Below are 22,951 nucleotides of genomic sequence, written 5' to 3' on the forward strand. Positions count from 1 at the left end.
CATGGCAAATAGATGGGGAAACAATGGAAACAGTGGCTGACTTTATTTTTCTGGGCTCCAAAATCACTGCAGATGGTGACTGCAGTCATGAAATTAAAAGTCACTTGCTCCTTGGAAGAAAAGCTATAACCAACCTAGACAGCATATTAAAATGCAGAGACATTGCTTTGCCAACAAAGGTCCATCTAGTCAAAGCTAGGGTTTTTCCAGTAGTCATGTATGGATATGAGAGTTGGATTATGAAGAAAGCTGAGTGCTGAAGAGTTGATGCTTTTGAACTGTGGTGTTAGAGAAGACTCTTGAGAGTCTCTTGGACTGCAAGGAGATCAAACCAGTCAATCCTAAAAGAAATCCGTCTGATGTGAAGAACTGACTCATTTGAAAAGACCCTGATGCTGGAAAAGACTGAAGGCAGGGGGACAACAGAGTATGAGATGGTTGGACGGCATCACCGACTCGATGGACATGAGTTTGAGCAAGCTGCGGAGTTGGTGATGGACAGGGAAGCCTGGTATGCTGCAGTCCATGGGGTCGCAAGGGGTCGGACATGACTGAGCGACTGAACTGAATGCTTTTGCACACCCAAAACATTCACAATAACTGTGATATACTCTAAAACCCAAGTTGGTTATTCAAATTTCCTCAGATATCTTATTTTAGTTGATTTGTTCAAACCAGGATCTCAAGAAAATCTACTCGTTGCATTTGATATTTCTTAAATCTTTTTAATCTACAGTAGTTCACCTCTCCTCTCTTTTCTCTCTCTCTCTTTTATTTTTTTGGATACCATCTACACAGAAGGAGGTTCATTTTGTCCTGTAGAATGTCCTGTAGAATGGAGTGTCATTTAACTTTTTCCTCCATCCCCTGTTTCCACTTACCAAACCTGAAGGTTTAATTAGATTTGGATTCCTCCGGGTGAGGAGGAGCGTAGGACAAGATTCCTTCTCAGGTGCCGTGTGTTTCCTGTTGTGCTCCCTCAGGACCAAGTCCTGCTTGCTGGTCCCTCTCTTGAGTAAAGCTGAGGGTAAGTGGTGTGTTCAGATAGCCATTAACTCTGCTGTGTAAGGTTTCCCCATCAACCTTCTAACTGACAGTTACGTACACAGATGAGTTTTGCCTGAATCAGTTATTTCAGGAGGGGTTATGAAATACTGGCTTTTGAATTATATTATTTTCTCTTCACTTATTAACTGGAATGCTTTAATGAAAAAGAAGTGTCCCTCATCAAGGTTGTTGGGTTACCCTGAAGCATGGTTCATATGGGAAAGGCAGGATAAATGCCTCCTTTCTCCCCTTTCGTTGCCAGTTCTCAAAGTAAACTGATGTGTTCATAGTACTTTACCTGGGCCGGTAAACCACGTTGTTACCACACAGGACATACATACAGAGGCGGAGTCTGCGGGCCTACGGGGGGGACATGGGGATGTCGGAGAGAAGAAATATGAAGAGGAAAACACAGGCGGCCTGACTGGGGGCAGAGGATCCGCCCTGCTTTTCTGACACAGATGGAGAAATAGATACTTATCAGAAATAACTGGACTTCCCTGGTGGTCCGGTGGCTAAGACTCCACTCTCCCAAAGCAGGAGGGCCGGGTTCAATCCCGGGTCAGAGAACTAGATCCCACATGACACCGAGTTCACATGCAGCAACTAAAGATCTCGAATGCTTCACCCAAGTAAATAAATATTTTTAAACTAAATGGTGGCGTAAGAACCTGTCTCTAAGTGCAGGGGACAAGAGACATGGGTTTCATCCCTAGGTTGGGAAGATCCCCTGGAGGAGGGCGTGGCAACCCACTCCAGAATTTCTGCCTGGAGAATCCCCATGGACAGAGGAGCCTGACAGACTGTAGTCCACCGGGTCACAAAGAGTCAGACACAACTGAAGCAACTTAGCACACCCACAAAAACTACATAGAAGGAAATGAAAAGATAAATAAACAGAAGGAAAAAGATAAATAAATGACCTCTGGGTAATTCGGTAAAAATACAACCACAAAGGTGGTGCCCATAGTGAATGACCCAACCCAATGTGTATCGAGAGAGGGAAGGTTGGAGGGAAGAGTGAAGATGTGCAATCACCTTTGTGCTTCAGTATCAAGCCCAGCTAACTTGGTGATATTCCTATCAACCAATTTAAGGAATGTTGTTCAACCTTCACCAAGCTTGCTTTTGTTATTTTGGAATTCCTCAAGCTGTTCAAGTGCCCTCGCCATTGGAGGTAGAAGCCCGGTAGACAATAACTAACACGGGTTCACTGAGGATGTCGTGCCAACCCCAGTGGCAGTTCCTTGCTCATGGCTCTAAAAGGAGAGATCAAGGGGAGGCCAGTGTCTCAGGATGTCTGAGTCTCAATGAGGCATTTGATACAGTCATAAGGAACCAAAGGAAAATTTCCTGGACCTGTGTATACAAAAAAGAGGGGAAATTCATTTACCACCACTGGAGGATCCTTTTACACTTTAATACCAACCTCTTACATGATACTATAAATAGAGGAAAAGAATGAATCATTTCCCTTACCTTTGCAGGAACAAGTAATTCAGGTTAAAGTACCAGTTGATGAGAGATTATTTATTTTATAGGAGAATATAAAAATAAGTATAGAAAAAGTAACCAAATTGGAAAATCATCATTTTGCAAACTTGAATGACAGTTCCCATTTGAAAGGCACCCTCCCTGAACCTAGACAGCATATTAAAAAGCAAAGACATTACTTGGCCAACAAAGGTCTGTCTAGTCAAAGCTAGGGTTTTTCCAGTAGTCGTGTGTGGATGTGAGAGTTGGGCTATAAAGAAAGCTGAGTGCCGAAGAATTGATGCTTTTGAACTGTGGTGTTGGAGAAGACTCTTGAGAGTCCCTTGGACTGCAAGGAGATCCAACCAGTCAATCCTAAAGGAAATCAGTCCTGAATATTCATTGGAAGGATTGATACTGAAGCTGAAGCTCCAATACTTTGGCCACATGATGCAAAGAACTGACTCACTGGAAAAGACCCTGATGCTGGGAAAGATTGAAGGCAGGAAGAAAAGGGGATGATAGAGGATGAGATGGTTGAATGGCATCACCAACTCGATGGACATGAGTTTGAGCAAGCTGTGGGAGCTGGTGATGGACAGGGAAGCCTGGCAAACTGCAGTCCATGGGGTCACAGAGTCAGACACAACTGAGTGACTGAACTGAACTGAATTCCCTGAACCAGGAGAACAAAAAGCTGAGACCAAGAGAATTCTGTACAAACAAAACTTGGGAATTTCCGAGAGGCCCAGTGGTGAAGACTCAGTGCTTTCACTGCCATGACCTGGGTTAAGTTCCCAGTTAGGGAAGGAAGATTCTGCAACAAAAACAGAACTTGTTAAAATAATCCTTATCTTCCTTTAGCCTCCCCACGTAGTTTAGACACTTTCCCACAATTGCCTCTTTCATTCAACCTAACATATAAGCAAGTATGTTTTGCCATGTCTTTGGGATTTCATTTTTTTTATGAAGGCTTGTGTTATGTAAAACTTAAATATGTATACTTTTCTCCTGTCAATCTGTCTTTGTCAGGTTGATTTTTCAGAAGGAGCCTGGGACCCTAAGAAGGTCAAGGAAAACTTTCCCCTTCCCTACACAGGCAAAGATCATCAGTGGATGCCAAAATCATTAGGTTAACTGTGATGGAGGTTGGATATTCATTCACATGGTGCTGAAACCAAGGGTAGTCAGTAGTTAGCCATTAATAAGTAATAATAGTAACCTGCCTTCACTGACCAAGCTCACTTTGTTTTTACAGAAACTTGCCTGTCCTCCAAATGCCACATAGCCCAAACAATGTTTGCCCAAGTTGTTTTTTGAGACTTGGAGCTGGCTGTGTCTGGTTTGAGCTAGAGCCAGTTAAGACTCTCCATCTGGACGTGCACGAGTGTCTGCTGGATGACATTTTGACATCAGAGGGACAAAAGCTTCATTCTCAGAGCTTGCAGTCATTTTCTAAACACAGGTCCCAATAAGAGGCCTGTAGCTTAGTTGTTCCCGTGCAGAATGTTGATCACAGCACCTCTTATCTCCAATTACCTTTCACCACACCTCAGCTTTATCCCATGAATATCCCAAGCCCCTTGTCTTTTGGGAATTAAATTTGAGGCTTGTCCTCTCATCCCTTGGTTGGCTGCTTTATGAATAAGCCCTCTGCTGCAAACCTAGCATTTGGCTTGCTGTGCATCAGGCAGACAAACATGGTTTGGTAACACTGCCAAAGAAATAAACCATCTTGCCACTCAAAAGGGCAAAAAGTACTTATACAAGGAAGAGATCCTAGGGGTTGCTACTTTAACCGGGTGATCAAACTAAGGTCAAGAATAATGGAACAAGTAGACATTATGATCCCCCTGACACAAAGCCCTGTGAAGTACATAGAACTTTTTGGTAGACTGAAAAAAATGATTGCCTGAAAGATATCCCTGAAGGACAGGGAAGCCTGGTGTGCTGCAGTCCATGGGGTAACAAAGAGTCTGACACGACTGAATTGACTAAACAACAACAAAAGATATTCATGCCTTAATCCCTGGAACGTGTGGTTATCTTACACTGGGATAAAGAGGGTCTTTGCAGATGTGATTAAATCAAGGGTCTTGCAATGGGGAGATCTTCCTGGGTTGTCTGGGAGAGCTCTAAATGCAATCACACTTATCACTCTAAGAGGGAGGCCGAAGAAGACTCAGTACACACAAGTATAGAGCAGGAAGCAGTGTGACACAGAGGCAGAGACTGGAGTGATGTGGCTGTCACAGCGGTCCAAGTGCGAGTTGGAAAAGAATTTCCAGACACAGAGCATTTCAGAAGGGAGTGGGTTTATTATGAACAAAGAGCAGAGATAATGAGAGTGCTGAGAGCACAGTAGGCCGATCTCCTAACAGACCAGGGAGAGTCAATGGGATGCTGTTAAAACAGTGGGCCAGCTCAAGGGAGAGCCAACCCGTTTCATGAGTTAGTAGCCAATTTTTATAGTCTCCAGACAAAATTTCTGCTGGAAGAGTGGCATTAGGTAATGGGTTAGGGCCTTGTAGAGTGACTACCAGGGTGGGCATTTTTGCTTAACTGGGGTCAGGAAGCTTGATGATGATGATCAGCAAGCTTTTGACAACAGTTACAAAGGGGCTCAGTCAGTTTCAGAGGTGACCTTGGTTCTGGGCTCTACTTCATTGGCCTTGGTGCAAGACCTCACGCTTGTGACCTTGGGATGAGACTCCACAGTGGCCACAAGTCAAGTTATGCCAGCAGCCACCAGAAGCTGGAGGAACAGATTTTTCCCTCATGTCTCTGGAGTGGGCCAGGCCTTGTGGACACCTTGATTTTTTTGTTTTGAACTTCTGGCTCCCAGAATTGTGAAGGACGACATATCTTTTTTTTTTAAACCATCAAGTTTGTAGTAATTTGTTATAGCACCGTAGGAAACTAATACCTGGTGTAATTCATGAAGTATTCTTGCCCAAACCATGTAATCAGAATCTAATTAGGCCTTTAAGGGAATTCCCTGGTGGTCCAGTGGTTCAATCCCTGGTTGGGGTACTATTAATAAGATCCCACAGAGCTGCTCAATGCAGCCAAAAAAAAAAAAAAAAGGAATCTAATTAGGCCTTTAAGAGTAATTGCTAGGTTAAAGAAAAAGCAGAACCTTGAGGAACAAGTTAAAAACACCATGAGAGTACAGTTTGATGAAACCAACATGTGGAGTATCCTACAAAACAACTGCCCAAGTCTCTTCAAAGGATCATTGTCACAGAAAGAAGGGGACTGTTCTAGAATAAAGAGACTAACAAGATCTAACAGTAAAATAAAGTGCTTGATCCTTGATTCAAGAATACTGGCCCTTGAAAGAACAATTACCATAAAAGAATTTTGGGGAACAGTTGAAAAATTTGAATATTTATTAAGTATTAAGTAATATTGTTGTTTAGTTGCTAAGTCATGTCTGACCCTTTTGAGACCCCATGTACTGTAGCCCGACAGGCTCCTCTGTCCATAAGATTGCCCAGGCAAGAATACTAGAGTGGGTTGCCATTTCCTTCTCCAGAGGATCTTCCCGACCCAGGGATCAAACCTGGGTCTCATGCATTGACAGGTGGATTCTTTACCACTGAGCCATCTGAGAAGCCCATTAAGTAATATTAGGAATTATTAATTTTCTCAGGCATAATCATATTGTAGGCAAATGTCCTTAGATTTTGGGTATGCATGCTGAAATATTAAGCATAAAATGCCTTGATCTCTATAATTCACATTGAAATGCACCTGCTAAATATATATATTTTATATGTGTGTGTATATGTATACACACATACATTAATTTAATATATATATATTTTTTTCCATTTGCCATATTTTCATATGTGGGAAAATGTTGCAGTACTGGATTAGGTGGTGGGTATATGGGTATTTATATTCTTCCTACTGTTTTAAAAGTTTCCTAATAAAAGAAATGTAAGAAGCAATCAGCCTCTTTTAAAAGGAGGTTATAACAGTTGCTCAGCTTCCTTTAGAAGAAATCAGGACTTCCCTGGTGGTCCAGTAGTTAAGAGTCCGCCTTGCAATGCAGAGGTTGTAGGTTCGATCCCTGGTCTGGTCAGGAACTAAGATCTCACATGCTACGGGGCACCTAAGCCCGAGTGCCACAGTGAAGATCCCACATGTCTCAACTAAGACATAATGCAGCCAAACATTAAAAAAAAAAGAAAAAGCAACTATAGAAGCAATCAACCCAGTGTGGAGCTCAGCCTCTCCCTGCATGCTGCTGGGAAATGGGAGACTCCAGATCCCGGGTGGTACCCGACATTGTTGCATGGCCTTTTAAAGACAGCTCCCTCTGTGGTTATTTATCAGCACATAACTGTTTGATAACTGGCTGACATCTCTATCCTCACTATATTTAGAAGTTAATGGTTTAATGACAGGCAATAAACAGTCTTGAAATATGACCTATTCTCACCTGAGAGTCATCTGACAGGGGCCAATAAAATTTAACACTTTTAAGAGTCAGCAGGTACTTTAACCCTTAGGATAATCTCTTTGTCCCTATTCTTTGGGAAATAACACAATCAGAAGACTGTTTTGGGAAACTATGAGGTTAATGGTCAAAGTACAATAAACAAAGTAACAGGGACTTCCCTGGTGATCTAGTGGCTAAGACTAGTTCCCTAGTCAGGGAACTAGATCCCACATGCAGTGACTAAGACCCGGTGCAGCCAAATAAATTAACTAAATAAATTAAAAAAGAAAGAAAGAAACAGATGGCCCTGAGCTGCTGAAAGCCACATGCCCACAGATGCCACTGGACAGAACTAGCCACTGTGTCTGCAATTGTTCTCACTGGAGCATTAAAACAAACCAGCAAGGTGAGAGCAGCTCTAAGCAAACAATGCCAAATGCTGGAGTGGCTCATTTCATCTTTCCTATCAATTCCTTTTCATGCTACTCATTTCTGTTTTCTCTACTCCACATTATGGATGATTCTTCCAGGTTACTAATTCTCTACCAGTGGACTGAATTAGCCTCTTTATCTCTTTGAACAACTTTAGTCTCAGATTCCAGAAGATCTCCAGTTAAGGTAAGAGGTCCTCGCTCCTATGGCTGGAGGGACCTTTACAATCTCTCGTTTCTTGTTTCCTTGAACCTCCCTCGAACAGGCGGGCGGCAGTGGGCACAACTGAGGGACTCTGGAGAGGCTACTCCTCAGCATGTCCCAAAGGCGCTATCTGCGGAGCCCCAGTAGCTGTTACACAAGCCGGTGGGGGTTCTTCTGTCCTTTCTCTTCTCTGTGCCAAGGATCAGACCAATGAAACTGTGAGCACCGGTCAGATATTTAGCAAATTTTCCGGCGGGCTATGAGGGGGATTCCTTGGCACATTTTCCCCACTGCTTTTTCCTCCTGTCCTTCGGCTTTCTCCCGCGACTCAAGCCCAGCCAAAACTAATGAAACTCAGGCTCCGATGTCGCATTGCAAAAATTCATTGAGAGACAAAGCAATAAGAGGTGGATTTGTTAGGATCTAGAGAGAACCCACACTTCAGGGTGTGAACCATTGCTGAGGACAAGGGCTGGGGCCATGGAATTAGGCCTGGCTAGGTTTTGGAGAAGGCAATGGCACCCCACTCCAGTACTCTTGCCTGGAAAATCCCATGGGCAGAGGAGCCTGGTAGGCTGCAGTCCATGGGGTTGCAAAGAGTAGGACACGAGTGAGTGACTTCACTTTCACTTTCATGCATTGGAGAAGGAAATGGCAACCCACTCCAGTGTTCTTGCCTGGAGAATCCTAGGGGCGGGGGAGCCTGGTGGGTTGCCGTCTATGGGGTCGAACAGAGTCGGACACAACTGAAGCGACTTAGCAGCAGCAGCAGTCTACAAGCATGCTCCCCATCTGAGTTTCTTGGTTGTAAAGTCACCTGCTGATTTGTTCTCCTGAGGATGTTTTTTATTTTGGCTCATCTTGCTAACAGTTGTCTTCCAAGGGAGCTCCCTGTCTGGAGGCATCCCTGGGGCTGACTTAAGCTTTTGCCTGTGTTCAGCCCTCTGAGATTCACAGGTTCCAAACCACATTTAAGTTATTAAGTAGTTCGGACATACAAAAATATGAATTGCACAACGAGCTCCCATAGACCCTTCATATACTTCCTTGAATACATCTCTCCATACTCACCCCACCTTGAATTTAGCATTTAACAATCCTATGCATTTTTTTACTGTGATGCTATGCTATGCTATGCTAAGTCACTTCAGTCGTGTCCGACTCCGTGCGACCCCATAGACGGCAGCCCACCAGGCTCCCCCGTCCCTGGGATTCTCCAGGCAAGAACACTGGAGTGGGTTGCCATTTCCTTCTCCAATGCATCAAAATGAAAAGTGAAAGGGAAGTCGCTCAGTTGTGTCCGACTCCTAGCGACCCCATGGACTGCAGCCTATAAGGCTCCTCTGTCCATGGGATTTTCCAGGCAAGAGTACTGGAGTGGGGTGCCATTGCCTTCTCTGTTTTACTGTGATACTTAACTCCAAACAATGCATATATTTTAAATTTATTTACAATGTTAATTTCTGCTATACAGTGAAATAATTCAGTTATACATACATATGTAGTGTATATATATATATATATACACACACACACACATTCCTTTTCATATTCTTTCTCATTAGACTTATCACAGAATATTGAATATAGTTCCTGTGGTACACAGTAGGACCTTTAGACAATGTGTTATTTAGTGATGTTTTCACATTACATACTATTTTTCTGTGATTTGCTTTTTTCCTTCATATTGTGAGATTAATCCACACTGGTATGTTAGGCATATTACCTCTGCATGTAACACATGGTATATTGTAAATATACCATTTTCCTACTGGAGAACACTTGAGCCTCTTTTTTCTCCCCCATTACAATCAGTAACATCAAGGATTCATGTACATTAATCTGTATGACTGTGTTTAGGGTGTGTTACCAGAAGTGGAAACACTGGGTTGAAAAGAACACACCTCATTTTTAGTAGGTACACAGCACACGTGAGAGAGCACACAGAGAAAAACAGTTTATTTAAGATTGAAGTGAAGCAGAAAGCAGGGTTTCCCTGGAGACTGGAAAGAATCTGCCCATAATGGGAGAGATTCAATCCCTGGGTTGGGAAGATCCCCTGGAGAAGGGAATGGCTACTCACTCCAATATTCTTGCCTAGAGAATTCCATGGAGAGGAACCTAGCGGGCTAGTCTATGGAGTCGAAAAGTCAGACACAACTCAGGAACATTTTCACTTTTAAGGCAGAAAGACAGATGAGTATCCGGTCTGAGGAGTGCAGTAAAAATTAAATACACATATAGGACAGATCTGGGTCTCTGTTTACACTTGTCCAATTATCTTTTTTCACACCAGACCAGTCCCTAAGACCCTCCCCAAGATGTGTGCAACTTTTTGCCAAGGTGGAGTCCACCGCAGACGCCTGTGGAGGGATATCCGAGCTTATCATGGGGCAGCATCCCCCTCCTTTTTTGACCCCCAGGGAAACTTCCTGCGAACGGTCTTTATTTTAGCAGAACTCAGCTCAGCTTCTGCCACTAGCTTTGTCCTTGGAGTGTCTGGGTGAGAACAAAGCTTCAATTTTACTCCACTTGACAAACACCAGCTGTCCAGCCCAGGTGCCCATCTATCTCCTACCACAATACCTGTCTGTGACCTTAAGCAAATAGACCACCTGACCTGCCTTTTAAGAAACCTGTATGCAGGTCAGGAAGCAACAGTGAGAACTGAACATGGAACAACAGACTGGTTCCAAATAGGAAAAGGAATACATCAAGGCTGTATATTGTCACCCTGTTTATTTAACTTATATGCAGAGTACATCATGAGAAACGCTGGGCTGGAGGAAGCACAAGCTGGAATCAAGATTGCCAGGAGAAATATCAATAACCTCAGATATGCCGATGACACCACCCTTATGGCAGAAAGTGAAGAGGAACTAAAAAGCCTCTTGATAAAAGTGAAAGAGGAGAATGAAAAAGTTGGCTTAAAACTCAACATTCAGAAAACTAAGATCATGGCATCGGGTCCCATCACTTCATGGCAAATAGATGGGGAAACAGTGGCTGACTTCATGAAATTGAAAGACACTTACTCCTTGAAAAGAAAGTTATAACCAACCTAGACAGCATATTAAAAAGCAGAGACATTATTTTGCCAACAAAGGTTCGTCTAGTCAAGGCTATGGTTTTTCCAGTGGTCATGTATGGATGTGAAAGTTGGACTGTGAAGAAAGCTGAGCACCAAAGAATTGATGCTTTTGAACTGTGGTGTTGGAGAAGACTCCTGAGAGTCCCTTGGACTGCAAGGAGATCCAACCAGTCCATCCTAAAGATCAGTCCTGGGTGTTCATTGGATGGACTGATGTTGAAGCTGAAACTCCAATACTTTGGTCACCTGATGGGAAGAACTGACTCATTTGAAAAGACCCTGGTGCTGGGAAAGGTTGAGGGCAGGAGAAGGGGATGACAGAGGATGAGATGGTTGGATGGCATCACTGACTCAATGGACATGGGCTTGGGTAGACTGGACTGAAGATTAAAGAACCCAAGGTCAGAGAATAACGATGGGAGCAAGTGACCTTGCCCTGTAGGAGGAGTACCTAACAAGGCAATTTCAAGGAGGAAAAAAAAACTGGCAAAATTGACTTAAATAGAAGTTGGAAAAAAATCTTTGCTGAGTGGTGACCAAGCTGTAAATGTTCCACAGAAAAATAAATGCAAAAGATGTGCAATTTTAAAAAAATGACTTATTAGATACAGAAATTGGTACACTCCAGCTAGAACAGTGATGGTAGACATAGACAAATAGGTAGTCTGAAGGAGACTGTCATTTGGAGTATAAACTGGGACGAGGCTCCCCTAGTGGTCCAGTGGCTAAGACTCCACACGCTTAACGCTGGGGACACAGGTTCAATCCCTGTGGTCAGGGAACTAGATCCCACATGCCACAACTAAAGACCCTGGATGCTTCAACTAAGACCTGGCACAGCCAACTAAGTAAACTAACATTAAAAAATAAAGTGGGACAACATTATGGAACATACACTATTACTTTTAAAAGCCCAGATCCTTTAACTCTGAAATTCTACTTTTGGAGAAGTATTTTGGAACACAACTTCAAATGGGTACAGGGAATCAGACTGGTTTATAGCTTGAAAGTGAAAGAAAGTGAAGTCGCTCAGTCATGTCTGACTCTTTGCGACCCCATGGACGGTAGCCTACCAGGCTCCGTGATCAATGGGATTTTCCAGGCAAGAATACTGGAGTGGGCTGCCATTTCCTTCTCCAGATCTTCCCAACCCAGGGATCGAACCCGGGTCTCCTGCATTGCAGACAGAGGATTTACCATCTGAGCCACCAGGGAAGCCCAAGGTTTATAGCTTGAAAGAAAGTCAAATGCCCCCTACCAAACACATGTACAATACAGCTTTAGCACAGCATACTCTATACATGCTAGTGGGGAATCACCTTTCTGACAGTGACAGAAAGGAGCAAAGGGTACTTTTTCTCCAATTTTTTAAACTGTGGTGAAATACACATAAAATTAGCATGTTTTTACCATTAAAAAAATTTATTGGGGTATAGTTGATTTACAATGTGTTAGTTTCAAGTATACAGTAAACTGAATCAGTTATACATACACTTTGGGATCCTCTTCTCTTATAGACTATTACGGAGCACTGAATTTCCTGTGCTATACAGGTCTTTATTAGTTATCTATTTTATACTTAGTGGTGTGTATGTATCAATTCCAATCTTCCAATTTATCCCGCCCCAAATCTTTACCACTTCTAGGCATACAGTTCAGTGGTAATAACTATGTTCATAACACTGAGCAATTATCACCACCATCCATCCCCATGAGCTCTTTCACCTTGTAAAAGTGAAACAATACCCATTACATACTTCTTCACTTCCTCATTCCCAGCTCCTGACAACCACCAGGATTATTCTTCTTCTAAGAATATACCCAGACAACCTATGTTTTCACCAATTTATCAAAAAGAAAACTCAATAATTGTGTTAATAGTATAATTAAAACCTCAAATATTAAAAATATTATGGTACTCCATCTAGAAATCCTCAACATTGGTGTCAATATGTGACAAACCTAATTTTAGTTTTTTGTAATGTAGCTGGAAAGAGGTACATACAGCTAGATGTCAACTGATGCTCATTCACTTTCACATCCCTAAACCTTTCTGTACCCTCTTGTTTTTGCTCAGACCCACCTATTTTTATTTGCTTTAAAACATTTTATTGCAATCTTTCTAATAAAGATCACCTAATTGATTTTGGTCCCCAAACTTCTAATCAGCCCATCCCCTCTCCACCGGAGTTTGACAGCTGCTCACACAGGTTCATGCAGGAAACATGTGAAGTTCCAAGGATCTGACCAACACCAGGTAGGACATCCTCTGCATCAGCAAAATCCTAAAACTTCATAAAATAAAAGAAATACATATTAAAAACATGCAAGTAGCTGGCCTTAGAGCATCAATCTGTTATAGATACAGGGACTGGTAACTAACAGAGAACGGTGATTAGCCAAAAAGGACTTGCGGCAGTAATCGCTTTCTAGTATGTATAGATATCCAATTATTACAGCATGTATCTGAAACTAATGTAACTATATACCAATTTTATTTTTTAAAGAAAACTGCCACACAAGAAGGAAAGAAGCACGAGTGGATCAGGTGGTTTCAAAGATCCTCAGAGAAGTCCAACCAGTTCATCATCACCACTCTGGAGCTGGGAGAAAAACAAGGAAGAGACTTACCACAGTACCCAGGTAGAAGGCATGTTGCTCTCCACTTCTTGTCCCAGCCTGTTGCTGAAGTGGCAGGAACCATCACCTGGACATCCCAGCCACCCCAAAAGTGCTTCTCCAAGAGAATTCTAAACCTTAGGCCTTCAGTCACCAGGCTAGCCTGGAATCTCTGTGAAGGAGTACTGCCCTGGCTGGGCTTCCAAAGCTCTCAGGCTAGAAAAAAGATGAAAGGAGGACAACCAATGAGAAAAACAAGCAGAGTTACAGCCTTCCCACCAGCCCTTCTCAAATATCCAAGTATCCAGTTCCCTAAATGAGTCAGAAATCAATTTTGACATCAAAACCAGTATCAGAGACTCTAGTCTGAGAAATCATCATTCCCAATTTAGGGAGATCTGGATCAAGGAAAGCATTAGAATCTAGAACATTCAGAGATGATAGCCCCAACTTAAGGATTTATCAAATTAAGAGTTTAGCGATGGAAAGTTCAGGAGGGAAAAGGAGAAAACAAATTTAGAACTGCAGAAAATACCTCCATCAAGAAAGCACCGTATGTAGGGTAACATACTAGGAAAAGGGGTGGACGAAGCAGGTTTAGCAAGGCTGAGAAAAAAAGTTTGAAGAGTTAAAAAAGATAACCTGTGAAGAGACGGCAGCATAGCTAACACTTACCCTTCTTTTAAGAATAACACACCGGAGGACGTTTTAACTCCTAATGGAGAAATGAGACACACAAATACGAGATCAAGAACAGTTCTTGAACTTCTCCCCGCGCCGAAATACCAAAGATCCCAGCCTGGGTCGGGGGGGCGGGGGTGGAGGTGGTCAGCGCGCTGCGGTGATGGCGTCAGCGAGACACTCAGAATCACCTGGAGTCATCATCACCCCCATCCTCCCCCAGTGAAACCGCCAGCCACTCCAGCTCGCACAATCCACTCACCCTCGTGGTGCCCCGGACCCTCCTTCGAGAATCAGGAGCCTGGAAAGAAAGCAATTAGTCAGCAGAGACCTGGGCGACTCCAGACGAGTCCCCCATGCCCTGGGCTGGGTCAGTTCCAAGCAGTGGCGTCACAGAAACATCAGAAACTCTAGTCTGTATTAATAATTCATCCCGCTCAGCCCGAGACTGCGGTTCCCCCACTCAACGGGTTCCCAAGGTACCTGCACGCCGGTAGCTGTGCAAAGACGGCGCAGGCTGTAGCCTCCCCCTGGTTTGGCGAAGGTTCCGCAGCAGACAACTGGGGAACCGCCGAAGAACCATTTTCACTCTGTGCGTGTTCGCCGAACAAAGAGAACTGCAGGGGCGGTGCCAGGGCTATTTATTTACCGCGGCGCGGCTTCGGGGCCTGACGGGCATAGCTGTCTTCTGAGATGCCTGTCTCGACCCGCAGAATGTCCCTCAGCACTCGTCCATACAAGACTAAAGCAATGTGAAAGAGAGGCACGAGAGAATGTTTCACATTCTTCTGGGTAAAGATTCGGAGACGTTTTGTGAATTTTTAAATTCAAAGGACAGGTGACCTGACTGGCCCGGCCGGAGAAAGTCCCCAGCGCTGCCCGGTGGGCGCACACTTCCTGGATGGCCTCTCTGGAGGTCTAGTCCCAGCTTGTGTAACCCGAAGTCTTGTCTTTAGTTCTCACGTGTCCCACCAAGGCATTGGGGTCGTTCCAAGGGACTGTCATCCCGCTGTGTCTAGCCAGCGAAATCTGAATTCGCACCCCCCCCCCCTTCCAGCCCACAGACCTGTCAGGCACATTATTTCTTGTCCTTTTTTAATAAACAGCTTTATTAAGGTATAATTTTGTCTACTGCGGGGGAGGGGGGCGGCTGGGTGGGTGGGGCAGCACAACCTGAAAGTGGAGAATTCTGTTTTATTCTGCAGGCAAAACCGAGGACCTTGAAATACTTACGCTGTCTTGTGTGAAATAGACAGCTAGTGGGAAGTTGCCCTGTAACCCAGGGAGCTCAACCTGGTGCTCCGTGAGGACCTGGAGGGGTGGGATGAGAGTATGGGGGTGGGAGAGAGGTTCAAGAAGAGGGGGATATATGTATACTTACGGCTCACGTTGTACGGCAGAAATCAACACAACATTGTAAAACAATTATCTTCCAATTAAATGTTAAAACACACACACACACACACACACACACACGCACAAAACTGAAGACTTTAGCCCGGGTTGCAGCCTCTCAGCTCCGAAGAGGAAATGGAGAAGCCAGGCTATATAGGCTTTTTGCAACAAAGACTGTGTAGTCAGCTTTAAAAAATTAAAAGTTAATTAAAGAAAATCAGACATCTCAAGTCAATGGATTTACTCTTTTTCTGTGTATGGGAAGATGCAAAAGTCTGGGCTTAAGTAATTCCTCAGCTATCTGGGGCTGGTATCCTGTGTTTCCCCAACCTTATTCTACAAGGGGTGCACCGTTGTAGGGCAGGGGGTGGCTGCGTCCACTTTTCCCTCTTGCACAACTGAAACTCTGTACTTGTGAACAGTTACTCCCCATTTCCCTCTTCTTCATTTTTTTTTTTTTTTTTCATCCCACAAACCATTATTAGAGACCTCTCTGTGCGACTCCAAATCCTTCAGCTCATATGTCCCCGGAGAGGCCTCTGCCCCTTGTCCTAGGAAGTGGCTCCACCTATGGATGGCTCAAGGAGTACCACACACAGGCATTTCAAAATGGGCTTTAAATACTCATCAGAGCCCCATGCGAAGGGACTGGGGTGAGAGTGTGTTACATATGAGCTAGGGCTGGGGTGCCCTGAGAGAGAAGGGACCAATCCATCAGGGCAGCTGGGGTCCCCCACCCCCAACCTGGGATAAGGGAACCAGTTAAGGGCCCTCTCTGGCGGGTCCCATGGGCCAACTGGGAGCCAGCTCTTGCTTCCACATAGATCATTCCAGAGGGAACCAAGGAGGACCGCCCACGGAGGCACTTTCTTAGTGATATTGCTGATAGCTGGGGTAGCCTCGGGCCTTGGTACCCTCCTTTGGGGGCAGCTTGTTGGGGTTCTCCAATAAGGGGAGTGCACTGAGGAAGTGCTGGATAGTGTAGTGAGTGTGGAGGACGCCAACACGCTGGATGAGGGCCAACAGAATGCCCACCCCCCCCCCCAAGCATTGCTGAGCCCACCATCACCAATGAGCCACTGTGGGCAGCTAGCACAGACCTGTCAGTGCTTCACTGGTAATAGAGTACCAGAAATCTTCCTTGCCCCGCAGCCACACCAGACCCGTGGATGGTGGAAAACAGCCTCCCCACTCCTGCCCACACACCTCGAAGCTACCTCCAGTCTGAGGGGCTTTGTTCTTTAACAGCATTGACACTGCCTCTCAATCAGCGCCGAATTTCTACAGGGTCATTGCAGAAACCCTTCATGGCCTGGAAGACTGTATCGCAGCTAACGCCCATAATGAAGGTTCCACCGAAATCATCCACAATTCTCCATGGGCAAGGCTCCTAAGCAAGCGAACTCCTCCATGGCTCATATCTTTTTTTTGTAAGTTCTGTGTTAATTACTTTGGCTAAGCCTCACTGCTTGTGGGATTTTACTTCCACCAGGGATCGAACCCAGGCCCTGGCAATGAAAGCACTGAGTCCTAACCGCTGGAGGGCCAGGAAATGACGCCCTGATGTTGCTTTCTAATGAGCCATTTCCCTAGTGAGGACTCATGAAATTAATTGACCCAGCTTCAGGAATTCTCTTTTTTGGCCTATTAAGCTGTTGGTGGCAATTTCCCTAAAGTTTAGCATTACTACTGCTGCCGGTGAATCAACACTTTAAGGCCTTTCCAGCTTTGATTCACAGCAGAAAATCCCTTGCCACCAGCTGCTGCTCCTGGAAGCACTAACACCTTCCTCTCCTTCCTCTCTCTTGTCCCCATACCTCTAAAAAATAATCAGGAATAGCCTCTGGTACAGTGGTTTTTCTCAACTTTGGCTGAAACATCGTGGTGGCTTTAATTCTATGCAATGCCTTGGCCTACTTCCCAAGACTGACTTTATTGGGGACAGCCAGGGTGTGGGGGGGGTGTGAGTATTTCTTTAGCCTCCCAAATAGTCTCAATATACCACTACATTTGTTGCTTCTTGTTGTTGCTAAGTCACTTCAGTCATGTCCAACTCTGTGAAACCACACAGACGGCAGCCCACCAGGCTCCCCCATCCCTGGGATTCTCCAGGCAAGAACACTGGAGTGGGTTGCCATTTCCTTCTCCAATGCATCAAAGTGAAAAGTGAAAGGGAAGTCGCTCAGTCACGTCTGATTCTTCGAGACCCCATGGACTGCAGCCCACCAGGCTCCTCCGTCCCTGGGATTTTCCAGGCAAGAGTACTGGAGTGAGGTGCCATGGAACATAACAGCTATGGAAAGTCACTTATTAAAAACTAGGTAAAGAGCTGCAGCACTACATTGGCAAACCCTAACTCCAACGATTTGAAGTTGAAAGATTTGAGGGACTTTCCTGGCAGTTCAGTGGTTAAGACTCCCAATGCTTCCACTGCATGGGGTGAGGGTTTAATCCCTGGTCAGGGAACTAAGATCCTGCATGCCCCTCTGAGCAGCCAAAAATAAGATGGGGGTTTACATTTAAAGATTTATTCTATTATCTGGCAGGTTAAGTTTTTAAAAACTTAAGCAAGCCCCCAATTTCTGCTGCTGCAGCAGTTAAACTGCACATATTATGAAGTTATGCTCAGAGCATACAACATCATATTATAGTTCATATATCTTGTTAGTAAGACCAGCCTTTGAGAATTGGCCCAGGAACCAGAACTATACTTTTTTTTTTTTTTACCTTTACAATCTTTTCGTTAACAAGGGCTTCCCATACTTTGTCATTCCTAAAATGTTTTGGTTTCCCAGAGGAGGATAATTTATTGGAAAATACACAACATGAAACTAAGTTGCGTGATTCTGGAGTTGGTATTCGCAGGCTCAGTTTTTGGAAGGAAAGAGGCTGAGATTCTAATCAGGCTAAAGAAAGTGTTGCTTCGCAGATGGCTCAGTGGTAAAGAACCCACCCACCAATGCAGGAGATGCAGGTTGGATCTCCGGGTTGGAAAAGATCCCCTGGAGAAGGAAATGGCAACCCACTCCAGTATTCTTGCCCAAAAAATCCAATGGAAGAGGAGCCTGTTGAGCTACAGTCAGGGCAGCAAGAGAGTCTGGATATGACTAATGCAACAAAGTGAGGACTTTTAAACTGCTCCAGTGAGAAGCAGCCCCTAGGGAAGGGCTTGTGTGGGAGGAACACCCATTTCCCAAGCTCTACCCTGCACAGCTTTTATTCCCTTTTTTTCATAATTAAATGTTATTCAGTTTCTCTTGTTTACAGATTGTCTGTGAAAAGCACAAAAAAGGCTACTGTCAGTGAAAAAGTGTTAGTCACTCAGTCCTGTCTGACTCTTTGTGACTCCATGGACTGTAGCCCGCCAGGCTTCTCATTCCAGTGAATTCTCCAGGCAAGAATACTAAAGTGGGTTGTCATTCCCTTCTCCAGGGGATCTTCCAGACCCAGGGATCGAACCCAGGTCTCCTGCATTGAAGGCAGACTCTTTTACCTAAAACTGGAGTAAAATCACCACTTGAAGCCAGACAGGAACCATACAACACCAACCCGTGTTCAGGCAGAGTGGAAAAACACCCTGGCCCCGAAATCACTTGTTTCTCCCTAGTTTTGCCCTGGATAGCTTAAGTGACCACCTCCGTATGCTAACCTCTGAAAAAAGCTTCAGAATACCTAGGGTAGAGAATGGTGTGATGAGAATTACTGAGGCTTACTGGGGTGACTCAAAGATCCAGGTACAGTGCCTGGCATCCTTCTTTATTACCTTGCCCCCAAACTCAGTTTCTCACTTCCCTAAAACCCTCACTTGGAAAACTCCAGCTTCAAAGACCACAGCTGAAGCCAATGCTTGCCTATAGCACATTTCTGCTCGTGATGATCTAGAACTTTGGAAGTGAGGCAATTCAGACAAATGCTTTATTTTCAAAGGAAACAACCAAAACTAAGAGGCTAAATAATTTACACTAGATCACCCAGGTGGGATTTATAAAAGGGAGTTTTAAACTGCACCTCATTTTTACTCTTTTGTCCACCCTTAAATTTATTTATACTTAAGACTGGAAGACTCACAGATTAAATATGAACAGCTCTGCACAAAATGAGTACAAGAGAGGAAGGAAACATAAACCTCTCTCAACACTGCCTTTAAACCCACACTCATTTCTCCTCCCCAAAACCCTTTGCAAATCCCATCCCTACTTTTCCCTAAAACAAACCTCACCAAAATCAAAAGGGGCACCTGGAATTTGTTTTCTGTTATGGACATAATTTACCACCTACAATAAAGTCACAACAAAGTATAGCTATAGCCATGGCGCCTAACATATATAACTCCAGAAGTACTGCCCTTTCATGGTCTATAGAATTCAGACATTCAGAGAAGCCATTATCCCTCCCCAAATAAACAAACAACCTGCATTTATCATTTTCTTTTTATTTCTTAAGTATACAAATGTTTAATTCTATGACTTTTGGTGTGTTTACAAAGCAAAACACAGGACACAGGGTGGCAGTGTTGACTCACTTGAAACAAACAAACAAAAAACCCACGGAAAGCCATCCTTATTACCAACTTGCATGAAAATGCAAACATTCTGGTGAACACACTCATTATAACATACAGAAATAACAAAAACAAGCTAGTTAGAGATTACAACCTTATCATAGAACAAACTGACACATCACATGAGTAAATATAGGGCAAGACCAAAGTCCATAGGTCTACTACAGACAGACAAAAAGTAAGGCCCCTAATCCACCTCCTCAATGGTGGGGCCAGACCCAGAGCCCCCTTTAGGGCCCTGAGCCCCAAAGCCGCCAGCCCCGGGGCCGCCCGCCCCCTGGTACAGTCTGCTGATGATGGGGTTACACACCTGCTCCAGCTCCTTCCTCTTGTGCTCAAACTCGTCCTTCTCCGCCAAGGTGTTGGCGTCCAGCCAGGAAATCACCTCCTGGCACTTGTCCAGCACCTTCTTCTTGTCCGCCTCGCTGATCTTGCCCTTCAGCCCCTCATCCTCCACGGCGCTCTTCATGTTGAAGGCGTACGACTCCAGCGCGTTCTTGGCAGACACCCTCTCGCGCTGGACCTCGTCCTCCGCCTTGTACTTTTCCGCCTCCTGCACCATGCGCTCGATCTCCTCCTTGCTCAGCCGGCCCTTGTCGTTGGTGATGGTGATCTTGTTGGCCTTGCCCGTGCTCTTGTCCGTGGCCGTGACGTTCAGGATGCCATTGGCGTCGATGTCGAAGGTCACCTCGATCTGGGGCACCCCCCGCGGGGCCGGCGGGATGCCGCTCAGCTCGAAGCGCCCCAGCAGGTTGTTGTCCCGCGTCATGGCCCTCTCGCCCTCGTACACCTGGATCAGCACGCCCGGCTGGTTGTCCGAGTAGGTGGTGAAGATCTGCGTCTGCTTCGTGGGGATGGTGGAGTTGCGCTTGATCAGGGCGGTCATCACGCCTCCGGCCGTCTCCAGTCCCAGCGACAGGGGAGCCACGTCCAGCAACAGCAGGTCCTGCACGTTCTCCGACTTGTCCCCCATCAGGATGGCCGCCTGCACCGCCGCCCCGTACGCCACCGCCTCGTCGGGGTTGATGCTCTTGTTGAGGTCGCGCCCGTTGAAGAAGTCCTGCAGCAGCTTCTGCACCTTGGGGATGCGGGTGGAGCCCCCCACCAGGACCAGGTCGTGGATCTGCGCCTTGTCCAGCTTGGCGTCGCGTAGCGCCTTCTCCACGGGCTCTAGGGTGCTCCGGAACAGGTCGGAGCACAGCTCCTCGAACCGCGCCCTGGTGATGGACGTGTAGAAGTCGATGCCCTCGAACAGGGAGTCGATCTCCAGGCTGGCCTGGGTGCTGGACGACAAGGTTCTCTTGGCCCGCTCGCATGCGGTGCGCAGCCGCCTCACGGCCCGCTTGTTCTGGCTGATGTCCTTCTTGTGCTTCCTCTTGAACTCCTCCACGAAGTGGTTCACCAGCCTGTTGTCGAAGTCCTCCCCGCCCAGGTGCGTGTCCCCGGCCGTGGCCTTCACCTCGAAGATGCCGTCGTCGATCGTCAGGATGGACACGTCGAACGTGCCCCCTCCCAGATCAAAGATGAGCACGTTGCGCTCGCCCTTGCCCGTCCTGTCCAGGCCGTAGGCGATGGCGGCGGCCGTGGGCTCGTTGATGATCCTCAGCACGTTCAGCCCCGCGATCACCCCCGCGTCCTTGGTGGCCTGCCGCTGCGAGTCGTTGAAGTAGGCCGGCACGGTGATCACCGCGTTGGTCACCGGGTGGCCCAGGTACGCCTCGGCGATCTCCTTCATCTTGGTCAGCACCATCGACGAGATCTCCTCCGGGTAGAACGCCTTGGTCTCCCCTTTGTAGCTCACCTGCACCTTAGGCTTGTCTCCGTCGTTGATGACGCGGAAAGGCCAGTGCTTCATGTCCGACTGCACCACCGGGTCTCCGAACTTGCGGCCGATCAGCCGCTTCGCGTCGAACACCGTGTTCTGCGGGTTCAGCGCCACCTGGTTCTTGGCCGCATCCCCGATGAGCCGCTCGGTATCGGTGAAGGCTACATAGCTGGGGGTGGTGCGGTTGCCCTGGTCGTTGGCGATGATCTCCACCTTGCCGTGCTGGAACACCCCTACGCAGGAGTAGGTGGTGCCCAGGTCGATGCCGATAGCTGTGTTTTTCGCCATGCCGGTGCCCTGCTTTTCCGGCTCCGAGATAAGCTTCAAACCTGAAATCGGTGAAGAGGATCTGCGACGAGAAGCTCGGGCTTTTCGGAACCCGAAAACTGAACGCGCTGGTGCTCCTCGGGGCGGTCCTTGGAGATAGCGGGTCTGCGGAAGCTGCTCTCACAGACTAAGCCGTAAGTTTTATCAGCTCTCTCCAGGCTGCTGTTTCTCCTCAGGCGGCTCTGTGTTTATAATTCTTCATCAAGCCCCGCCTTTTCCCTCGTCAGCCAATGACCGAGCTCAGTGGGGCTGCCAGGTCGGGAATATTCCAGGGGTTTCGCCTCAAGTCCTGCCCCCTGGCTTTCTGGAACCAATCAGCGCCCTGGATGCCTCTCCTCCCAGAACTCTCCAGACTCTTCTAGGATTCGCTGGAGGAAACAGGAGTCCTAAGGAGAGGGGGAGAGGGGCTGGGAAGGTCCACCCACACTGTCTCTGGTTTCCTGGCGACCAGCCAGCCAAGTAGTTTGGAGTCGACTGGAAGGATCAGCCCTGGGCTTGTAATTAATTGTAGGGCGGTGAGAGGATCTCGGGGCTCAAATTAGTTTGGTGGTTTAAAGTAGAATTAAGGGCTACACGACTGCCGGGACAGCCAAAATACAGAAAGTTCCCGAGTTTCTCGAAGAGGGTTGGCTATCTGTGGGCCAAGGAGAGTGATCGGAGGCTAACGCTGATGGAAGCAGCCACGTTTGGGCTGGCTCGCCGAGCGGCCGGGCTGTCCGAGAAATGCCTTGGTCATCCGCGGCGCTTTTCCCATCTTATTTTTAAAATGGGAAGGAAAAGGAGAGAGTTGAAGCTGTTTAAGTTTTGGCTCCTCTTTAGCCCTATTCAGATGGGAGGGGAAATTTT

The 22,951-nt window shown here is 46.2% G+C and overlaps 1 protein-coding gene, 2 non-coding genes and 1 pseudogene across 3 annotated transcripts; all 4 read right to left on the reverse strand.

The window, feature by feature from the left end:
* Positions 1–9,550: 9,550 nt before the first annotated feature.
* LOC109577288 (mitochondrial import inner membrane translocase subunit Tim17-B pseudogene) lies at positions 9,551–19,703 on the reverse strand (annotated as a pseudogene).
* LOC139179166 (small nucleolar RNA SNORD52) lies at positions 13,635–13,701 on the reverse strand. Its single transcript, XR_011563591.1, has one exon. It is a non-coding gene; the product is annotated as a small nucleolar RNA SNORD52 (small nucleolar RNA).
* Positions 14,143–14,205, reverse strand: LOC139179167 (small nucleolar RNA SNORD48). Its single transcript, XR_011563592.1, has one exon. It is a non-coding gene; the product is annotated as a small nucleolar RNA SNORD48 (small nucleolar RNA).
* A 101-nt stretch (positions 19,704–19,804) lies between the features above and the next one.
* Positions 19,805–22,279, reverse strand: LOC109577026 (heat shock 70 kDa protein 1B). Its single transcript, XM_019985751.2, has one exon. It carries the CDS (start codon positions 22,064–22,066, stop codon positions 20,141–20,143), a length of 1,926 nt encoding a protein of 641 aa, XP_019841310.2. The 5' UTR covers positions 22,067–22,279; the 3' UTR covers positions 19,805–20,140.
* Between the last annotated feature and the right edge of the window lie 672 nt (positions 22,280–22,951).

This window comes from Bos indicus, chromosome 23 (genome assembly GCF_029378745.1).
Source record: "Bos indicus isolate NIAB-ARS_2022 breed Sahiwal x Tharparkar chromosome 23, NIAB-ARS_B.indTharparkar_mat_pri_1.0, whole genome shotgun sequence".
Classification (NCBI taxonomy): Eukaryota; Metazoa; Chordata; class Mammalia; order Artiodactyla; family Bovidae; genus Bos; species Bos indicus.

Coding starts and splice junctions, on each gene's coding strand:
- LOC109577026 (XM_019985751.2), bottom strand. CDS start 22,066: ATGGCGAAAAACACAGCTATCGGCATCGACCTGGGCACCACCTACTCC.